This window comes from Antedon bifida, chromosome 5 (assembly GCF_963402885.1).
Source record: "Antedon bifida chromosome 5, ecAntBifi1.1, whole genome shotgun sequence".
Lineage (NCBI taxonomy): Eukaryota > Metazoa > Echinodermata > Crinoidea > Comatulida > Antedonidae > Antedon > Antedon bifida.
Window position 1 is genome coordinate 5,995,703 of NC_136230.1, and position 23,545 is coordinate 6,019,247.

The 23,545-nt window shown below is 33.6% G+C and overlaps 2 protein-coding genes and 1 non-coding gene across 6 annotated transcripts in view; 2 read left to right on the forward strand and 1 right to left on the reverse strand.

Annotated features, from left to right (window-relative positions):
• Positions 1 to 342: 342 nt before the first annotated feature.
• LOC144842223 (E3 ubiquitin-protein ligase TRIM45-like) lies at positions 343 to 3,460 on the forward strand. Its single transcript, XM_078698633.1, has one exon. It carries the CDS (start codon positions 343 to 345, stop codon positions 2,527 to 2,529), a length of 2,187 nt encoding a protein of 728 aa, XP_078554759.1. The 3' UTR covers positions 2,530 to 3,460.
• Positions 3,461 to 7,823: 4,363 nt separating this feature from the next.
• Trnaq-cug (transfer RNA glutamine (anticodon CUG)) lies at positions 7,824 to 7,895 on the reverse strand. The gene has a single exon. It is a non-coding gene; the product is annotated as a tRNA-Gln (tRNA).
• A 179-nt stretch (positions 7,896 to 8,074) lies between these two features.
• The window catches only part of LOC144843115 (uncharacterized), a 52,748-nt gene continuing 37,277 nt past the window's right edge, over positions 8,075 to 23,545 (forward strand). The window contains exons 1-2 of one of the 4 annotated variants that reach the window (XM_078699829.1): positions 8,075 to 8,352; positions 16,324 to 16,415. The gene's annotated coding sequence lies outside the window, so the exon portion shown is untranslated. Of the gene's footprint in view, positions 8,353 to 15,755; positions 15,774 to 16,323; positions 16,416 to 23,545 lie in introns of those variants that run through there. The other 3 variants (XM_078699834.1, XM_078699833.1, XM_078699830.1) reach the window with 3 other exon arrangements.

Here is a 23,545-nt window from a genome sequence, read left to right on the forward strand (position 1 = left end):
GTATTAATAATAATAATAATAAAGTGTTTGTATATTATATTAGTATAATCTTTTCTTATTTAAGAAGAAATCAGCAACAGTAGGCCTATTAATTATAAGAAAATTTCGTACTACTACTACTAGTCTTTAATTATTAGGTGTGGCATGATAGCCTGCTATCATATCTATCCGGATGCCCTTTTGGCTAGTCTACATTGATTAGAGGAGCAGGTAACCAAAAGGCACTAAGTCTGATTTTTTTTTTCAAGCTTGTTGACGTACGGAAGGCCTAATGCTAAAAAACACGCCTCTAACGTTTCATTTAATTATTTTTGATTAAATTACTATTCACAGAACAATAGAATGGCTTCAGAACAGCTGGATACGCTTCTCGTAGATGATATTGAGCATGCTAGTAGTAGGCCTATTATTGATGAGAAGGCTCTTGAGTGCGCCATATGCGAAGGAAGACTTAACAATCCTAAATACCTTAGCTGTCATCATACGTTCTGTTTAAAATGTCTCGAAGACTGGGTGAACAGAAATGGTGAATTATTATCCTGCCCAACTTGCTCCAAATCTTGTTCGATTCCAGAAGAGGGTCTACAGGGGCTACCGCCAAACACCTCTGTGACTGAATTGTTTGAAACAATTGAACAATTCACAAATGCAGATCAGATGACATGTGTTTGTGGCAAAGAAGGCAACTCTGAAAACTACTGCCAGGATTGCAGACAGTTTTTGTGCCTCCATTGCAGTGGTCATCATAAGAACATTAGAACATTCGAGAATCACAAGCTGCATCCAGTGGAAGATGTCCGATGTATGAGTGTAAAAGACATCATTGTAATGCATCCACCTCTTTGTTCCATCCACAATGAACCTTTAAGTTCATTTTGCAAAATATGTAATATTCCCATTTGCATTCATTGTTCAATCACGAATCATAAGCAATGGGAAGGGAAGGATAAACACATGGTGCATGTAGGCCTATCATCAGATGAGTTGAAAACCATCAAGGAAAAATCAGAGGAACTAGAAAAAGCTGCTAATCAGTGTACAAGTAAACTGAATGAAGATCTTGAAGAAATTTTGGATATTGATAAGAAATTAGAAAAAAATAAAGAAAGGAGTTTGGAGGATATTGACAACCATGTAGAGGAAATGGTAGCAAGAATAAAAGAAAGTGGAGAAACACTTAAAAGGGAAGTAAAGACAATATACAACCAGAAAAAGACAGTAACTGATTTCCAGATAGCAGAACTGACAACAGCAATATCAGATATAAATACAAACATTTGTTTGATTCATCACCTAAAAGAGAGAGACGGAGCAATGGCAATATCATCTGGAAATAGCATAGTCAGAGCACTGGACATAAGAATCAAAGAAGCACCAAGAGCAGTACCTGATGATGATGTAGACATACATTTTGTTAAAAACAAAAAACAGAATGCTTCATTGCAAGAGGATATTGGTAGTGTAATACAAACATCAGAAGCAGCATTATCCCTTGAATTAGACGCGCCTGAGTGTGTGACAACCGATCAAGTAATCGACGTTAAGATAATCAAAACTGCTGAATGTAATCTAGATATAAATGATTTGGAAGCAACATGGACACAACCTTCAGGAGAAACTAACATCGATCAAATAGAGGATAACACTGAAGACCATTATATCGTTAGAAAAAAATGTACAATTGCAGGGATTTGCCAAATCGATGTTAGCATTGATGGTAGACCCATACAGAATTCACCAATGACAGTCAAAGTAGAGCAAGCAGGACTAATGCAAACAGTACAAATTCCGGAAGATAGTAATCGTAACTTGATACCTGTAGATGTAGTCAAAGATGGAGATGATTGCTTGCTTGTTTCGCGCCAAAGCAATGCAATCCACAGATACAAGCAATCAGGGGAATACATTTGTAAGACTATTCTACCAAATGGTGTGAAAGTTAACAGAATGTTTAAGATGAAAAATAATAACTTAGCATTCAGTGACTGTGGTAGTACAAGGGGCATAAAGATATGCACTATGGATGGTGAAGTTGTCAAATCAGTTGGTGAGAATAAGTTGACTAACCCAGGAGGTATACATGTAGATGAAGTATGGAATACTGTGTATGTCTGCAATAATTCTGATGTAATCAAGTTTAATATTGAAAGCGGCCAGACCATCTCAGAAGTACGTTCTTCGTCATACGATGTTGCCCTTACAAGACAAAACATTCTTGTATCATCACGGGATCACTGCATAACTCAAATAACAAGAGGTCCTAAAGTCATTATTGATGAGGGTGATGACGATGGTCAGGTGATGTACCCAAGAGGAATAGAAGTTGATGATGATGACAATATCATAGTAGCTAGTGATGATAAACTACAGCTCTTCAGCAACTCTGGGGAATTCATTAAAAGAATTGATGATAAAGATATTAATGAAGAAGATAAACTATATAATCCAACGGGAATGTCCATCATATCTTATTATCCACGAAGAGTTGCAGTGTTAAGTGGAAACACGGTAAAAATATTCAATTATTAAAATAAATGCTACGACATTGTCTGCCTTAAATTATAATACAAACAAACCAGCTTTCCTAATGGCTGAATAAAGTTATGTTATACCACAATAATACTGTTGGAAGCTTATCGTCAAAGAGATTCTCTTAACGTCTAATAAATACCGTTTACATTGTAATACTGTCAATTCTGGTTTCATTTCAAACGACAATTAAATAAAAAAAAAAATCATACTATCAAAATGTAAGGGAAAGAGAAGTATAGCAATTACCAAGCTCCTTTTAAAGACTCACTAAAAAGTAAATGAATGTAAACATCGATTTACTATAATGTGTTTTGTTTTATTATTGACGTCACAAAGTATTGGTTAATCATTCGTTTGTACAAATCTTGAACATTAATGTATAATATAAAATATTTGTTTTCTGATGAACTAAAAGCATGATGCCCATTTATCTATTGTTTTTACATATTCCTCAATTTATGTTTTATTGTAAACTAATAATGTATTACTACTTTAATATAATAATGTGAACTATACAATGTGTTCTTTGAATAGTGTAGAGGTTTAATATTGATGTAGGATAAATGTAATATATACTGTACTAACATATAAAAACATTATTTATAATGAACATGATTAATACATATGCGCCGCCGCAGTAGTTGGATGATTGGCGCCACATATTAATCATGGTATACTCGTACGTATGCGGCGCAAGAAGATTGACGCATTTGTTAAATTTAATTGAATTTTGTTGAACCTTTAAATAATTAAATTATTCTACAGTGGTACAGTGTACGATGGTACAAAAGTACAATGGCCGTTAATTTCCATTATTTTGGTTTATAGTATGGGTGTTATACTGTATTAGTAGATAACCTCGTATCGACCTTCTATACGGTCTTCAAAGTCTTAAGCTCTGTCTACGCTATCAAACTTTATGTGACAACAACATCATGGACATGTTGATGTCATATCACTACCATATTACCAAACCATAGCAAACTGTTATGTCTGTTGTTGTGCCTGTTGATTGCAGTGTGTTTTTTAATATAGAAATAAAACAATGTTTGGTTTATTTTGATAGAAAAGTTAATCTAATAAAAAAAAAACCAAACAACTTTGTACGTGTACATTTGGTTGATTTCTGTTTTTTTTTTTTTCAATTCGATTTTTGTTTAGGAGAGGCGAGTGTGTGTGCGTGTCATACTAATCCATTAGTACTACTCCAACTTTAATGTTATTTAGCTGTTACATAGATTCTATGAAACATAGAACCTTGTGATGGTACTCATTGACCATTTTTAGACAACCACATACAATTACCAGCTCTGGAGGCGATGATGAGAAACCCACTTTTTTTTCTTCAGAGTTAATATAACAACGTTGTAAAGATTATATGGCCTAAGTGAGTGTTTTCATCCAAAGCTTAAATCTTAAATGCTCTTTTATCTAGCATAAAACACACAAATAAAAAACAAGGCCATATACATGGCTGCAGTCGCGTGATCAAGTTAGTGTTTACCGACCAACCGACCGACCGACATAGTGAGCTGAATGCATTACGATTTGAGCAAGCACATTAGCCATGGTACTTAACTGCGTTGTTGTTCATCAGCTCTGCTCGTATTTGACAACACAAAATGTTAATGTCCAAAATCTTATGCAAAAGATGTTTTAATCAGCATATAAATACGCAAATAGAAAATGCAGCGTGTATGATGGTTGCATTTCAGTACATGTAGCGGCTGTAAACTTCCCATGGTTAATAGACATTATATTAGAGATGAATTTGTAAGTAGGAAAGTAAGCAAAATGTCTTCAGCTAGTTTATCTCAAATTCAAATTTAAATTCAAATCAACATTTATTTCTCCCACACAAAATAAGAACAAATATCCAATATAAATTGTAAAATGAAGGAAGAGGGCAAAACTCAAAAAGTAACGCCAGATGAAAAACAGAAATCTATTAATCAAAAGACCTTGTGGCGAGCTAGCCCTAAATGAATGATATAAATAAAAATTACAAATTCATTAACGTACACAAACACTCAGACAGGACAGGGCAAGTAAAAAGCGAAAAAAAGAACAAACGATCATGTGATATAAAAGCTGAGGATGGTATAAAAAAAAATTGTATAAATCATATTTTGACAAAAGGAATTTGTTGGCTTTATGAGAGAAAATTTTCCTGGAGGGGGTTGCAATGATTTCAGGAGGAAGGTTATTATATATTTTAACACCGATAACGGACGTTGTGTTGAAGCAACGTAAGTTTGGGCTGAGGAAGATGAAGTTTGTTGCAAGTTCTAGTAGAATAGGAGTGAAAATTAAAGTTTTTAAGGAAGAAGCATAAATTGGATGGAAGAAGAGAATGCAAAGCTTCGTAAACAAAGATATATTGTATTAACTTATTAATGTCAATTTAAATTATTAAGAGGGGATCAGAATGAGCAAGGGGTGGCGAGCCAGAGATAATGCGTACGGCCTTCTTTTGGAGCTTATGAATTTGATCGAGATTTGATTTAAAATTATTGGCCCAGACAATATTACAATAGGTAATAAAAGGAAGGATAAGAGAGGAATAAATTGAATGTAAGATTGAATTTGGAAGGAAAAAAGAAAGGCGATAAATAATACCGATATTTTTGGATATTTTTAATTCAACTTCTTTTATATGTTTTTTAAAATTGAGTTCGTGATCGATTTCAATGCCTAGGAATTTGGTGTGCTGGACAAGAGGGATTATTTGGTCTCCAATTGAGATAGTTCCTATTTCATTAGTTCTTGTTTTGTGACGATTTCCGAACAGCATGAACAGCATATCTAGTTATAATAGACACATTTTTACCTACTACCAGCTGGCCAATTGTGGATAATGCATCGAACTATTACAGTTTCATATGATATAGACATATATATATATATATCTATAAAATTAATTATCATTATTTTAACAAAAATAATTCAAAATGGCTCTGCTTGTTTTATTTGAATACTGCCATCTATAGTTTCTCAGTTAGTCGATATTTATTATGACGAAATAAATGGTTATAAGCTTATTTACCATCCGTTTTCAATTGGACTGGCTTGGCTAAGTGGTTACTTCGTTTAAATGAATTCATATGATAGAGATATTTAATTTGTCCAAACACAAATCAACCACTGGCGCTGTCCAGTCCTTTTTATCTCACTATTTCTAACCTATCCTACCTATACATTTAATCATTAATATTCTGGTCACCTTGTAATCAGCGAAATTATACAATAATTATACTCTATACATACATATTATTTAGTACTGTATTACTTTTGGCAAGACGTGAGTTCAAGCGAGGACGTACCTAGTTACCAAATTAATTACTTTGTGTTTTTTTTAACAAACATTGATAATTTTTTTTTAAACGCAATTAACATCGGTTATATTCGTTTTCATTCAATTCCCTCTGATTTTTTTTAGAGAAACACAGGCTAAATAGTTTTTTGTAAAGCGAATATTATAGAATCACTACCACCCTTGTTTTATTTAAATACTGCCATCTATAGTTTCTCAGTTAGTCGATATTTATTATGACGAAATAAATGGTTATAAGCTTATTTACCATCCATTTTCAATTGGGCTGGCTTGGCTAAGTGGTTACTTCGTTTAAACACAATTTGCTAATTTGTCTACAAAACACAAACCAACCACTGGCGCTGTCCAGTCCTTTTGATTCCACTATTTCTAACATGTATAAATTTAATCATTACTTTTCTGGTGGTCTTATAATCACCGAAATTATAAAATAATAATACTATAGTCATTTTAGTACTGTACTGTATTACTTTTAGCAAGACTGGAGTTCGAGCGAGAACGTGACGTTTTTTTAAAAAATTAATTTCTTTATGTGTTTTTTTTTTGTGACAAACATTTATTATTTATATTTTTTAACGCAATTAACATCGGTTTTATTCGTTTTCATTCAATCCCCTCTTTTTTTTTTAGAAACAATAGTTTTGTAAAACGAATTTTGCTGTATAGTATATAATATACTCAGAGCCATATATATAAAGAGTTACGACATTGAAAATTAGAAGCCATTTTTGTGTCAAAGAATTCGCACGCTGAGGGCGCGCGCGTCTCTTTTGTATAGCGTTTTCCTATAGTTCATGCATTATTTTTAGATTTTTTTGTCTATGAAATAACGCTTATATTCCGTTTTTATTTTAGTAATTAATTTTATTAATGGTATTAATTTGGTAACGTATATATATTGTGTCTATAATAACAAAAGAATAAATGCTAGGGCCTACATGCAAGTCAGGATACATCAAAGCATGAACCAATACAAAAAACACACAAATTCACCTCTCTTTTTATACAGTATATGGCTCTCTGTGTGTTTTTGACACAAACTTTCAGAGACTCGTTCATCATTTCATTTGTAATAATTTGCCTTTATTATTTTAATATTGTTCATACCCTATTCAATATATTAACAAATATATCCACGACACTTTATTATTTTATTTAGTCATCAAAGCATGCATTATGAATTGAAAATATTACATAATTGTTATTAATAGGACGTAGTTATGGGATGATTCGTTCCAAAATCAATCAATCGAACTTTATAATGTACTAGCGCACGCGCGCGCAATATTCTTTGCCGCAAGTACTTCTGTACGCTGTGCACATCGATATTTCACCGTAAAATGTGCAATTACATTTTTTTAAATATAAGAAAAAGTTTAAAGTATTTTCTTGCTCCTATACTTTACATGCAATAACGGAGACAAGTTTGACACAAATTGATCTGCATATCACGTGACTATAATCCAATGTCGTAACTCTTTATATATATGGCTCTGAATATACTAATAGAATAACGCCCCCTATGTATTGCATAACACACGCGTCAAAGAATATAACGTTAAATACCCAACACATTCTCTCGGGGCGGCTTGGCTAAGTGGTTACTTCGAAAACACGGACTTTTGGCTATGTTGTATTATTGCAATTGTACCATTGGCGCTGTCCGTCCCTTTTTATTTATTTATTTTATTTAACATAATAAATTACAACAAAACACAAAAAAGAACAGACAATAAACATTTACTCCATGAACATAAAGTAAGGATTGAATAACAAAAATTACTTTAAACAAATAAATTACTATGTCCCTCTCTTTCCCTCCGAGTCCCCAATTGGAAATTAGGCATATACTGTTAACAGATCGTTAAAAAAAAAATTTTTATATTCAAAAGTGACTAAATAAATCAAATGACGCTTATTAAACTTTAAAAACGCTCATAAAAAAAATAAAAATATGAGGTCCCACCGAGATTTGAACTCGGATCGCGAGATTCAGAGTCTCGAGTGCTAACCGTTACACCATGGGACCGGTTGAAAGGACGAGACGGATCTAGACTACTTGAACATTGGTCGTAGATTAAATCTTCATAATACAGTTTATTTTATACTATTTGGTGTTACAATAGATGAATTAGAATTCTATGTTCTAACTGATATACATTTTATGATAAATAACTACTATAAATGTGTTCATAACTGTCGCGTGATTGTTTCATTCATATTATTTCCTTATATGGCATAAGAGATATTCCACAAGTAGCCAATGGGAAAGTGTAAGAACACACAATAGCTAGTCTCGCCCATAAACAATGTTCAGCGGTTCAAAGTACGTAGCAGAGCCAAGTGGACTTGGACGATTGAGAGCCTACCTGAAATTACATGAATTATCAACATTTTCTGTCATATTTTTAGTTATTACTATTTACAACGTGTGCTGAACATACAAGTTTCTGAAGCCCAAACGGCTGTTTCCACGTGCCTTGCTTGTAAGTAGACCAAGTGCACCAGGCGCACATACTTAGTTTAGGCCTGAAAAAGTTATGTTTTGTTGTCACTCTCACTGTGTACTGCTGTATCGCCTCCCATACAATAAGGTACTTCTGTTCGTCTGGGTGAGGGGCGTGTCGTCTGCAAAGGGCTGAGGAAGACGGCCGGGGTGAGGTTCGTTGTTGTATCGTGACCTACTGTAGGTCAGACCTAGCCTAGACTTAGTAGGTGTGTAGTAAGTAAAGAAAGTTAGGCAATTAATTGAAATTAAAGTTCTTACTTTAGTGTGTAGGTGTATATGTGATTTTAAATTATCTATATTTGATATTATTATTCAGCATCAATACAATATTATAGGCTACATAATCCAATGCTTAATTAATAATGATGTCACTCAATTTATTATACATCTTTATTTATGATTGTATCAATTTGTTAATTGTATTGTAATTGTATGCAAATAAAATGTACATCTTCCAATTCATTTCGCATAAGAACTATTAACTGTACATTGTAATAACTTAATAAATATACTGAGTGACACTATCTACTTAGTAGCGCCCGCCCGAAAAAAAAAAATTGGTTATGATTGAGAAAAAAAATCCTGCGGAAAAGGTCAAAATTATGACTTGCACGAAACATTGCCTCACACCTCGACTCTGCCTCACACCTTAATAACACTCCCTAACACCTTCACAACACTCCCTAACCATCTAGTTCATGCCGATGACTAGATATGCAAGGTATGCAAAGATTGATCAGGAAAACCTAATCAATATGATAACAAATAGTGTATTTGTTCTTATTTCTTTATGCGTTCCAATCTATGATCTATCTACTCTGGAATGCATAGTCAAATGACTGACTATCAAAAATCATATGTTTTGATGCTGAAGATAAAAAATGATGTCAGTTTTGCATATTGTATTCAGGACATAGGGAGAAGGGAGGATGCTGTGGTTGAAAGAGTTGTGATTGAGTTCACACAGCATTTTTACCTATTATAACCCCATAGTGCTAGGTTACGCACAGCCACTGTTGAGAGCTCATTTGATTGGCTAGTCTGACATGAAGGAGACCCTTTATGGAGAGAAGCATGTACTTAAAACAAGCCTGAAGACAGGATTTGGCTCTTTTTTTGGTACCAGAAAGTACCCCCTCCTCCCGATTTCTTCCCCCCCCCCCCCCTAATAAAAGAGTAGTTATTTACTACTTTGCCATCAGAAGTTAAAATCATAAACTGGGGCATTTGTAAAGAAGTTTAACATTATTTAGTAAAACTTGTACAGTTGCAGTAATTCATTTACCATCTGATTTTGCGATAACAAATAATTTAGAGTGGGTGTACTATGGGTTAGTGTTAGGGTTGTTTTCAATTTGTGTATGATAATATTTGTCTCTTATGAAAATCACTCAGGTGTATCAAAGAATAAAAATACATTCTATTGTTTAAATCTGTTATGATATTCTGAACAAAAACATATTCTTAAGCTAGATAACAAATGGTCTGGTAACTTTTGCCATTTAATAAAACTCCAGAATTTATGGCACTATTTTATAGCCTATGTTGATAGGCCGCACAACATTAAATTACAGTTCTACAGTAGTGTACACGATGAAAATATCATCTAGCTAGGACTCAAATCTAGTGTTGTGGGTCAGTGATTTCCAGAGGCCCACCAGTCGGCAACCACATTATATGTTTACAGTAGCTGGTAACAGTATTAAATCAAACCCTTGTACGCAAATACAGAACCATGGTTTTGTATTGACAAATATCTACATCAACATATCTAAAATTTCGTTCATGTCTTTGGGACAACCTCTGAATTACATCGACTTTTGCATAGTATACTGACTGGTTAAGATACTATATTTATACTATACTCTTCTCATACTACTGTACTAAGTTATTTTAGGCCTATATTTCTTAACCCTGGGTTCTGTAATCATATCTATAGCATGTAAGCCATCATTATAGTATCTACTGGTATAACTTGATTGCCATGACCGTGAGTAACCTCTTCACTGTGGTTTAGCTTGAATGAAATAGTGATGACTCAATCCTACACACCTCTTTAGTTAGATCCTATAAGATCTGTATGATTTACACCAATTGTCATGCTTAATTAACCTGTGGGCGTGGCCAGGGGCCACATAGTAATGTACTTCATACTCAACTTCGTAATCATTAATGGACTAATCTTGTAGTAGTCACATTAATTTTAAATTATGTCATTTTTGGATATTTATGTTAATATGCTATAGCTGTAACACTTTCTTGCGTTTTCAATTTTATCTGTTTTTTAGAATATACTTTTCTGTAATATGATAATCCTTATACAATAAGATGAGTATGCTCTGGATTATTCTACAATGGTAGCTAAAGAAATATGAAAATCTTAACTAAGTTTGTACGGAATTCCTAAGTGAAATAAATATCTCGTTCTTCTTCATGGTGCAAAAATATTGTACAGCAAAGTTGTTGTGTTTAGTGGTTGATTGAACTATTGTTGTGTAACATGCAATGACTATATTCAAAATGAATTCAACAAAATTGAACTTTGATTTTATCAGATCTGATATTGGACTAGGTACTCAAATAAATAAATTGCTTAAACAAATATAAAGTTATCCTTTACTAGCTTACAACTATGTATTGTCACTATAGATAATTAATACTATTATTAGCTACACCTCAGTATTTTGTCAGATAGGACAATGCTTAATTGTAGGCCAGATGCATTGTTTGTGGACCTTCTCTGGTAAACAGAGGTGTGGATATTTTTCCGTTTCAGAGATTTGTGGTATTTAATAGTTCTGGTAAATCACATGGAGCTGATGTAACCTGCTAATTATCAATGTACTAAAGTAGTATGTTGCTGTACCGGCAATTCCCCATTGGAACTTCCTTGAACCTGAATGAATTCACAGGCCTGGTTCTTAAAGGATACTAACAAGGAGTCATGTGGTCATCCTTAATACAAAGTTGTGGTTGACTTTAAAATTACAAGACTATTATATATTCATAGATCCATTATGATTTTTTAGTAGAATTGTTAATTTTGAGACAAGGTTTCCATAGCTTACCACAACGTGTATCCATATGGTTAGTCCTGTATTTACTTTAAGATCAATTGACTGTATTCAGAAAAAAGCATCTGACCTCCTCCGAAGCCTTCGCAAATTCTGGATTAACTAATACTATTGTTATTTGAAACAGATGCAGTTAAAACCAGGCCTTCAAAGTTATATATGTAATGTATGTTAAATGAGTACAATATTATACAAATAATGAATGTTTATGAGTGCAATGGTACAAATAATTTCATGAGCAGGTGGAATTATAACATTTAATCTTTCACCGAATTAAATTATTTGTTCTATTGCATGAATATAAAAACAAACATTTATTATTGTTTTATAACAAGGGTTCATTGGAGTAGTTTCTTGAATATCATGTGACCTACAATCCTCCAATAAAATCAGATGTGATAAATCAACTTGTTTACTAAATATAAATAAAATTTATCTTTCCTGGTAAGATCATTATTTTTAATTGAACACTGTGGTATCAAAAGTATTCCTATGATCAAATATCAAATTTCATTGATTTATAGATTTTTTGTATTTTCTATAGTAATTATAGATTTTCAACTGTCTTTGTCTATAATCTTTAGGCAATAAGCAGAGTTTGATTTAGTACTAGCCCTATAGCAATACCGTAGCAAGTGGGGTTTGTAGGGTTTGGCTAAGGGCTTGCTATTGGGCCAACTAAATCAAACTGTTATGGCTTAAACATCATTTTATAGACAAAACTACTTTTCGAACAACATTAGAGACGATAAGCAGTGAAAGTGCTAGTAAATATAATAGGCAGCGGCTCATGATTTTTTTACCAGTTTTAAAATGTTATCTACTATTGGACCTAAAACTAATTTTCTTCCCTTTAATTTTGTTGGGTGCTTATTAGAGCTTGTTATAAAGAACTCTGTTGTAAAAATTCTGGACTATGGGCTTATTATCTTGGAGAAATCATCCAACCAAACCACAGTTATACGGAAATATGCCCCTAATCTCCTTCACAATCAGACAACGGCGTCTTCGCTTTGCTGGACATTGTTGGAGATCGAAAAGAGAACTTGTTAGCTCTACACTTCTATGGAATCCAAGACATGGTCGTCAGAAGTTTGGACGTCCCCACAAAACCTACATAGATCAACTATGCGAGGACACAGAATGTAATCCGGGTGAACTGCCTGTTGCCATGGAAGACCAGAAAGGGTGGCGTATCCGAGTCAAAGAAGCCCGAACAAGCTCTACATGATGATGATGAGATGTACAGTAACATTCTTTTACATAAATCTTGTCTGTGATCTACTGTACTTTTCTATATATTATAAATTATTAATAAAATACCAAATTTTAGAAGGATATCATTAGCTTGACATACTAATTTTCTTATCTGTTGAAACATAATCAGTGCTGTTTGCTCTTATTATTTAGCAGGGCTGTGTTTATTTCCGAGTCATAAAGCTGTGTCTACACTATCAAACTTTATGTGACAAAAAATGTGACCATATATGGACATGATGATGTCATATCACTACCATATTTGGGAACATCACACTTTTTTGTCAAACTAGTTTGATAGTGTGGACAGAGCTTAACAAGATTCTTATACAGTATACTGCAATTTGTAATAATAGCCTTCATAACTGGTTAGTAGGAGCTTAATAAAATCAATGGCCTTGTAACCTTTCCTTCAAATTTTAATCCCTGTAATTTTCTCTTGGTGTGCTAATTGTTTCCTACAATTCTAAATGCTTTGAGCAAAAAGTAATTATAAATAGATTCATGTTTAAGTGTCTATTTCGTGCCTCAGCTTACCCGGATAAACCAACATTAGCCTCTCTCTCCAAACAGAGGAATGCATTACGAAATGAAAAAAAATTTTTTTTTTTTCAATTTTTAACCATATTTAATGAGGGTGATCCATCCAGCAATTGCTGATCATTAGGAACCCTCAGAGTATTTATGTATTTATTAATATACATTATAGTAAATTATCACACCACCGTTGAATAATGGTGTAGTCCGTACCAGAGTGCCCCTCAAGTGAGACACACCCACTTAATATCGTCATCATTTCTTTTCGTAACGCCAAATCTTATGGTCTTTATTCATACAGTAGAACCCCTCCATTGGGACATCTATTTAGAGGACACCTCTATTAAGGGGACACTTTCCATTGAAATGGATGATGGGGAAATATGTTTTATTACTATAGCCAACCCCTATTCAAGGGACAGCCCTATTAAGTTGGTTCCAGAAGGTCTCTCCTTAATAGAGGCTCTATCTCTACTGTTTTTTCTTTCAGTTGGACTTTGGCATCAATTGATTAATTTGAACTGTTTATAAAGAAAGATATGGATCTGCTTATCAAAATAAATCATATTTATGACAATACTTAAGTAATTAACTAACATGGTGTTTATTTGAAAATGACCCCCTTCCTTCATTAACAACCTAGCATACTAACTAGCCTGCACCTGGTTATATAACAGGTCTGCATAATGTATTTTTTACAAATTGTTTTGTATAACAGTTGTAGACACCATATTCTAAAATGTATTAATGTAAAATGTAGTACATTTATTCTCATATTGGTTCTGAACTGATAATAAACAACAATCTGAAATTAAATATTGTACAAACAGCAAATTGTAATGTATATGCACATAGAAAAACATTTAAATGCAGTTAACAGACCTGCTTGGCTTCCCAATTATTGACCACAATAGGTTCTTACAAATACAATTGTGTTATATTTAGAGGAACGGTATTTTCAGATACAGTCAGGGGGAAATTGTAATGCAGTTTGGCTTTATTGTATTGTATGCAAAATGACTTTCCTGTTTAGTCCAATACTAAATATTTAGGCATGGGCTCATCAAAGTGAAACCGGCAAGAAACATTACAAGATTATGTATCTCCTTGAATTTAACACTTACCACATTAAAGTTAGTAGGCCTAATACTATAGCAGTAAATGTACATGTTGTTAGGATAAACAACTAAACATACCATCTGAAGGATGAGGTGATTACAGCGCCCTCTATCTATTATCGAGAGGCAAGAAGTTTGCCCTTTTCGTTCAAAAAAAAAATGAAAAAGTTATGGTCGTACAATGACTTAAATATCATAAATTTGCTTGTGTGTAGGCCTCTTTGTAATTCGGGAGAAAATGTGGAAAATCGAGTCTGAAATAGGGGAGTGTTGGCATGTATGTTTCATTCACATTTATTTGAAACAGTCCAAGAAAAAAAAAAACAAGCATACAGCATTACAATAAGATTGATTGCCTTTAGTGAACTTCTTCACTATTCTTAACCACCATGCTGTTAAGAGGATTTAAGTATTTGACAGATTAAATTTCTAATTGCCTCGGTGCTGGTAGAATTTCTGAGATTCACAAGCTACATTCCTGCATTAGAAAAGGTTCTGAAATTTCCTTCAACGCGCATAAAAAAGAGAGATTATTTATAATCTTTAAGTCTTTTAAAATCATTAAGTTTTATTGAAAGATGAAGGACTCGAGGTGTGTCCAGGCATGCAATGTTTTAATGTACTGTATGTTATTGTTTAATGTTGATTTTAAAAAATAAAAGATTGGTTGTTATATTTTAATACATTATATAATGTTGTCCACTAAGGCTACATTCACAATTTAATTCTTATTTAACAATTTTCCGTCTTCAGTTCCATTCACGGAACAAGTTTGAATTTGGATTTTGTACCTAGCTCTCTGCTTAATAATGCTTAATAATAAATATAATTATGAAAACAAGTGGTTTGGAATATTTTACTGTGATGGTCAGTTTTTCACTGTTGCACAGATTTTTATTATCACTAAACATTCTGATTGAGTGGTCATTTCTTATGAATATGGTAGTCACCAATGATACGATACGATAAAACTTTAGCCGTCGTTAACAAATGACTATTCATGTAGAATATAAAAACAGACTGTTTAAGCCTGAAGCAATTATACAATTCCTATACTGCATTAATAGTCCCATCCTAGGACAACGACAAGTCTGTAGGCCCAGTGATTTCAAACGTTTTCTTTTATGCTCGGTGAACCGTGTCCCTTTGATAGTAGCATACAGTAATACCTCCATGAGTAGACACAGTGAATCACTCACTGGTATAAGTATTGACGTTTTAGTTATGCATAGGAATGCCAATACAATCCTCATTCTTGTGGGAATTAACCTTGTTGTATTGTGTCTGTTACCTCTACCATATTAAAAGCACTGTGCATAGGAGGACATAAGTGCTGTAGTTTTCAATGGAATCGTACATTGTTGCTATTATACATTGGTAAATGCGTTTGGTATCTGTTGAATTAACAACAGGTATGTATCAAAAAGTATCAGTGGTGCTTTGCATTGAATAGATTAATTTGAACCAGTTTAGAAAAGATGTAAAACTTTACTTGTATAGGTTGAATTTTAGTTATTTCTAGTTATGGTGTTATAATAGGGTATGGTGAACTGTTTTGATGTTGAAATAATCAGTGCTCATTTATATAGTTTTTTAATGAGAACATACAATAATGTGTCCTCTGCCAATGTTTTAATTTTGTTGGTATTTTGGAGAACTATTCTAATGACATAAGTGCAACTTATTTACTTAAGCTACTAAGTTGGAGCTAATTAAAAGTATTTATTTGTAGAAAAAGTCTTTCAAACGATTGGAAGTGTTAAACACTGTCTACACTATCAAACTAGTTTGACAAAAAAAAATGTGTGATATGCCTAAATATGGTTGTGATTTGACATCATCGTGTCCATATATGGGCATATCACATTTTTTTGTCACATAAAGTTTGATAGTGTAGACAGAGCTTTAGATAGGATGTACAAATCTAAATATTTGACAATATTTAACTATTTATCATTCCAGATTCTAACTGCTTGCTTTCTATTCTGTGGAAGTGTCTATTGACTAGATTGTTATCGAACTGTTGACGTACAGTTGAGTTGCCAATATCTAGGGTAAGTCTATGGGTCTGTTTCTGCAGCATAGCACCAAATAAACCATTGATTTCAAAATAGATTTAAAATAAAATTTGTATATGCTAAATTTGTGCTCCTAAATAACCATTTAAATCAGTGGCTGGTCGTCGACAGAAATTGTTAGCATTACCCAAAATGCAATGGGCTCCGGCCATTACTGCAGTGTAGTTGGTCAGCGGCTGTCAATCAAATAACCATTTTTTTTAGCTGCAGTTAAAAGTTGGTTAAATAGCGTTATGTTTTTAACCATTATTTTCAGGCTGCCGTTTAACCGGTTATTGAAAATTTCTCCGGTTTCTGCTGTCAAGAAACTGGGGTTAATTTATTCACGTGGTTAATCAACCAGTTATGGTTTCCCATCATAAACAGGACCTAAGGATCTGTTTTATGGGAATTCTTTTGATAATATCTGTAATATGATAAAACAATTATCTTTTATATCTTTATCTCTATATATCAGATCAAATACTTGAAATGCAAAACATGATTGATAATAATGTTATGTTAGGTTATGTTTTCCTTATTGATATTAAATCAGACTTTGTATGTTATGTATGGAAATATGCAACAGAAAAATGACTATAGAGGGAGGTTAAAGTTCAATGAAATCAAGAGAGACAATAGAGTTTGTTTGGACAGTAGATCTATAATAAACTTTTATTATACAGTATAACTGATTTCCTTCCGTCAGAAAACTTTAAATTCCTGATTCGTTTTGCAACCAGGAGCTAGTGGCTACCATGAGCTGTAGTTAATAGAAAGCTTAGGATTGATGCTACATGGATAGCTAGAGAAGTCTGGGGGTAGGTGGTAAGTTAAAGGTTGAAGGGGAAAATTGCAGTATTTTCAGGTACCCAGATGTTTTTTGTGGGTCAGTGGTGAGAGAAGAAGACCTTAAAATAAGCTTTAGGCTGGGTAGAATTGACTTTGAATGTAGGTGTCCCCACGCAACTATATACCTAGAAACTTGTCGCTTATTGAGAAAGGACTTTTAGACAGGACAGTCGGTAGATCCAGAATTTTGAGAGTGGGAACAATTATAACCAGTCAAAATAGAAATTAAAAAACAGTTTATAATTTTATTTTAACTTGTCAAAGAGGAGAAGCGGTCACCCCTAGCGCTACCCTCTCTCTACATCCACCCTGCAGAAGCATTGGGTTATATTAAGACTGAATGGAAGGATGTTACTGTAGACAGGTACCCAGCCCACTACTATATTTATGTACCTGTTTATTTTTATCCAAATTCATTTTTTTAAGCTATATAAATTGTTAATGACGTTCTTCTAATAAAACTGAATCACAATGATATACATTTAAGAGTATAATAGTTCAAAGACCCTAAAACCTAAATATATTCTACCATAAAGGGAAAGATTATATAACTGAATTTATATTATATAACTGTAATTGGTGTTAATAAATGATATATATCAAACTATTATTGATATAATCTTGCTAAAATTTCGGCATTCATCAGAACTCCAGCTATGGTATCACAAAAAGGTGAACTATTTTTCTACCATTTCTTAATATTGAATCGTATATTTGTGCGGTGTTTTTATGTTTTCTTACGTCACTTTAGTCTGTGATTAGATTAGCGTTCATTTGTAAGGACAGTGGTGTGTTGGACCTGGAGCTATAGAAATAGCCTTTGTATGCAGATATTTCAAATTCATTGAATTGTAACAACCAAAGTAAAGGATGACTTGGCAATTGTGAATAATTATTCTTTTCCCATTCTGACTAAAGTTAGTAATACAAATAAACAATCCCAAATAAGGCTGGAATTGTGAGCATGACGTACAGAACTTAAATCGCGTTTTTGTTTCGAGGAAGGAATAATTTATTCAAACAGGGTGCAAGTTACTGTATTTACTGGAGAGATTTGTTTTGGATGTTGAAGTTTGTGGACGAGAATGAGGGACATAACGTCCCTATTTTGGAAGGGGTTCTTAGACAGACCTTTTTTCCTGAAGTACTGTACATTTTAAAAACTAACCTCTTTGACAAAATTTCCATTTTCAATATAAATCACAACTTTCCATGTGACAAAAAATGTGATGTACCCATATATGGACATGACAATGTCATATCCCCACCATGTTTGGGCATATCACTACCAGTACCATATTTGGGCACATCACACTTTTTTGTCAAACTAGTTTGATAGTGTAGACAGAGCATTAGATACTAAAATTCAAAACAAGTACTATGTTAGTACGTTCTAGTAGTATACATCTCTATGCTTCATCATCGTTGTACATAGCATGTCACGTCCTACTATTTCATGCCATTCGATTCCTGACGTATAGTACTATATAGTAATTATAATGGATATTTCAAAATGAATCTTCATGTAAAAATATTAAGAGTGAATTCTTTCAGTTTTCCTTTATAAAAATACCGTAAGTTCACCGTACGCATTCTGATTACATCAAAAACCAATAACGATTGTTTTGTTAAGTTCCAGGATGTTTACACAGAACAACAAATTGTGTAGCAAAGCTGTACATTGTATTAATAACAATGGCATTTATCGTCATTTTTCAAGACCACTGTTTTCATAGTTCTAATAGTCAGTAAATAAATATTGACATTAAAGAAATAATTTATTTCATTTTCATACATTCGGAACAGATGACAACATAGGGTTCAGAAATTTAAAAATCAGAATATTTATTTTAAGATGAAAGTGATCTATTATTAATATTAGGGAAACACCTTAAAATAAAGAAATTTTCCTATCTTTACTGATACAAGTGAATACCACTTTAAGGAGAATGTGTGTGGTGAATTTGGCCACAGTACCCCACCCTGTCGAACCACAAGAGAAGTTAGATTTGTCTCTAGGCCAATGTTGGTTTATCCAGGTAAGCTAGCACTTTTGGTTTGTGTAGTCTCTAGTACGTTTATGGTACAGTATCTGTTTCCCCATTTAAAACAATTTCTCGGGCAGTCCCCCAGACGGTTATCATGGCCATATGAAAAATTCAACAAGTGTTACTACCAAAGCATGCGAGTCTGTAGAATAGCTTGACCTCTTATTAATGTGTTCCTCTACCACATGGGTAGATACTAACAGTTTTATGTTGTTACTAAATCACCAGTAATACATACAATGTTACTGTATTAGATTCGGAATGTTGTAATGTTTAGTATGCCTAGTAGGCTTAATAGTACTGTGAGCAGTATTGCAAGTATCTGCTTACATGCAAAAAAAAACAAAAAAACCACACAATTTTTATCGTACACCCATATACTTTTAGAGGGTGCACAGTTCAACATGCAGTGTTCTGGTTGCGGGGATATAGCATGGGATGTAATCTGATCAAATCTTGTAAACTTAATCAAACCTTATAATCAAACTCAAACGAGTATGCCTCACGCGAAACACCCTATTGGATACGTTTACTTGGCCCTCTGGCTCAACACTCTACACTCTATTGCACCAGTGTACTTATACTTGCCTTATAAAACACCCTATTGGACAAGAATACTTTCACCTGCCTTACACGAAACACCCTATTGGAGTGTACTTATGCTTGGACCAGTGTGTACTTATACTTGGACCAGTGTACGTATATTTGCCTTGCAAAACACTATTGGACCAGTGTACATATATTTGCCTTGCGAAACACTATTGGACCAGTGTACATATACTTGCCTTGCGAAACACCCTATTGGACCAGTATACCTATACTTGCCTTGCGAAACCAACTATTGGACCAGTATACTTTAAATACCTCGCATTGCATGTCACGTTAAGAAATTAAAGTCGTGTTTCAGTTTGAAAAGGTGTGTATTTTCACTGGAGTGGAAGGAAGTTTTGTGGTTTTTTTTCTAGGAATAATTAATTTATAAATTAGTTTTGGTTATTTAATAACAATATTCTTGTTAAATTGAAACCACCACCATTTCAAGCAATTAACTGATTTATTATATTACACAGGAAACATTAAAGGGTAGAAACAGGATCTTGGATTCGATTGGTTGGATCACCTTGACATTTGACATGTCAAGTATAAAATTTCATTTCATAAATTGTTTTGTTTATTCTGTTTATACATTTTATTACTATTGCATTCTATACATTTTATCACATATTGAAATACTTTGGTTTTGGTCCATAGATATGTTGTCAAAACATGTTTAGTCTACATCCAGTCATGGGGTTACAATACAACCCCAGTGTGGAACACCACTTCTTTGAAACACCCCTCTTCAGGGGACACCCCTTTTTATGGCACACTTCTATTAAAGGGACACCTATTAATAGGGCAAACAAAGGACATGTTTTAACACTATGATTAACCACTATTCGGAGGACATCCATCTTAAAGGGACATTTATTGGGACCGATAGTGTCCCCTTATAGGGTTCTACTGGATAGTTAAAAAATATTCCAAATACTTTCAGTCTTGAGCTGGAATTTAACAATGGTTTTCTAAGCAGTGCTTAAGAAAAAATTGAAATTTTTAATAATGCAGTTTATGACTAACTTAGAACAAAGTTAAGAAGGTTTTGACTAAAGTTTGATATAAATCCAGCAAAGTTATCCAACCCACGCTCGATAAGTTTTATGCAAATATATTAAATTGTGTTATACATTAAAATGGCACTGCAGTATGCATTGAGTGGGTACAATTAAGCGTATACAGTACTCTTAAATTAAATAGCATTGGGCTATGTGTGAAAGATCATTGTAACATGACATTGTATTTAATCTACCCTGGCACTTTAAAGCAGTGCAGAGGCATTGTTCCATTTGTCATTGAATTGGTTTGCCAAGTAAAGGGTTTATGACAACTACTATATTGTTTGAGCATGGACCTATTATGTAGGTCCATGGTTTATCATTGCAATTCATTTAATTTCTTTTCATTTATTATCACAATGTAATGTTAGGTCTGAGACCAATATCAACATCAGAAATGTACATTATTTTCTCTAGACTTACTAAAACCTGTATTGTCTGGCTTAGTGTACTGTATTATGTATGCATTTGATATATTGTGCAGGTATATATGTTATGTTATATTACCACCAACATGTATTAATTGCAAGTACTGTATTTATCTGCAGACAGTTATGTAAGCTAGTCAATTTTGGCAGTAGTTAATTGTTATGAATTTATAGAGCATAAAAACCCTGCAAAAAATCCATTCCAACACCCAAATCAAACCATGGTGATATACCCTCCTCACTAACTAGGGTTTGAAAGAAGGACAGTGGAGTCTCTGCCTTACTCAGGTTTCGGGCTCCTCCTGTTTTAGTTAAATGGAAACAGGCAGGCATGAAAAAAAACCAATTGACTAAATTGACAAAAATGAATCGGGTCATAAATTCTCTTTACAAATAAAGTGCTAAATACTAAAAAACTTAGATTTAACTCAATCTCGTTAGATTCGAACTCATGATCTCCAGATCAACATAGCCCGGAATCATGCAAACATGGGGCGCACATGTTGACACACCGGGCGCACATTTTGACACACCGGGCTCACATGTTGAAGCCCTAGTGTGTGTAAGAAAGGGGTTCTACTGTAATAAGCTCGAACATAACAGTGTTGAAATTATGGTATTGCTTGTTTACCCCTTTAAAACGACATTCTATAGATACTTTTTACTTCGACAACAAGTTGATAAATGCAGCATCTCCTTAAATAGATCCTTTTATTTGTTTTCCATAGCGACCGGAACTGATTTGACCTTTAACAATTTCTATAATTGTGTGTAGGCTTTTGTTATTTCACCCACCTGATGAATCAGAATAGCTAATTCAATGTGGTGATGCTTTAGTTGATGTGGAATAGATTAAGCCAGAGCCGACAATGGTCTACTGTGTTAGGTTTTAACAATTATTAAAAAGTTCTGTCAAAGTCATTGTAAGCTGTGGACTGTTAATCAACCTTTTGACATTTTGACTATTCAAAATTACTGATTGTTACATTTGTTATGGTCGTAGAACAAATAAATCCAGCATAAAAAAATTATGATTATAATTTTGTTTGTCATATAGACCAGTCTATATTTCTGATTTTTAGACAGCAGAATCCTAATTAAGTGGACTCCAGTCTTGTTAATAAAGATGTTCCCTGAATAGGGATTGGCAGTAGTATAAAATATATATTGACCTTCAATCCTTTTGTGGAAAAATGTCCCCTGAATAGGGATTTGCCATGTATAGCGATTTCCCCTGACCGCCGATGTCCCATGAATAGGGATGTCCCATTAATAGGGGTGTCCCTTGAATAGATATGTCCCTGAATAGGGATGTCCCATGAATAGGTATGTCCCCTGAATAGGTATGTACCATGAATAGGTATGTCCCCTGAATAGGGATGTCCCATGAATAGGTATGTCCCCAGAATAGGGATGTCCCATGAATAATGATGTCCCATAAATAGGTAGGTACCCTGAATAGGTATGTCCTCTGAATAGGTATTTCCCCTGAATAGGGATGTCCCCAGAATTGAGATGTCCCCAGAATTGAAATGTTATTTTGTCTGTATTTAGTTCTGTTTTTATATTTATTGGGAGAGAAAGCTATGAACACTGTAATTTCCAAATTTATGGATGAATAAAGCGAGGACGGTCCAAGAATAAGGGGCGTCGTCGCCAGAATCAGGGTGTGTCTCCTGAATAATATATCACAAAAGGGTGGTTCTACAATGTGTTCTAGTAGTACAGTTAGTAATACACAGCTTTGATTTGCATTAGCAACTATTTCAGTTGTGAAAACTTTTTCTCGCTTAGAAGGTAATTTCCACACTAGTATAAATGTTCTAGGCCTATGACAAGAATTGAACATTTTTTAGAACAGGGGGTGGTCTCTGCTAAGACCTAATGAAAACAAGGTCAGGTTAACATGAAATCCATACATGATGTGATGTTAGACCAGCTGATGTTAAACAATAGTTGCCTTGTATGTTTATACTGTATGTTATTTTTTCCATTTACTTATACATACAGCAATGGAAAATCACAATTTGAAACATACAAATGTAGATTATTCTAAAATACACGACGTTCATTATCTGGCATTAGGTTGGAATATTTTAGGTCTTTTTTGTTTATTATTTGTACATACTTTGTTTATAACTGAC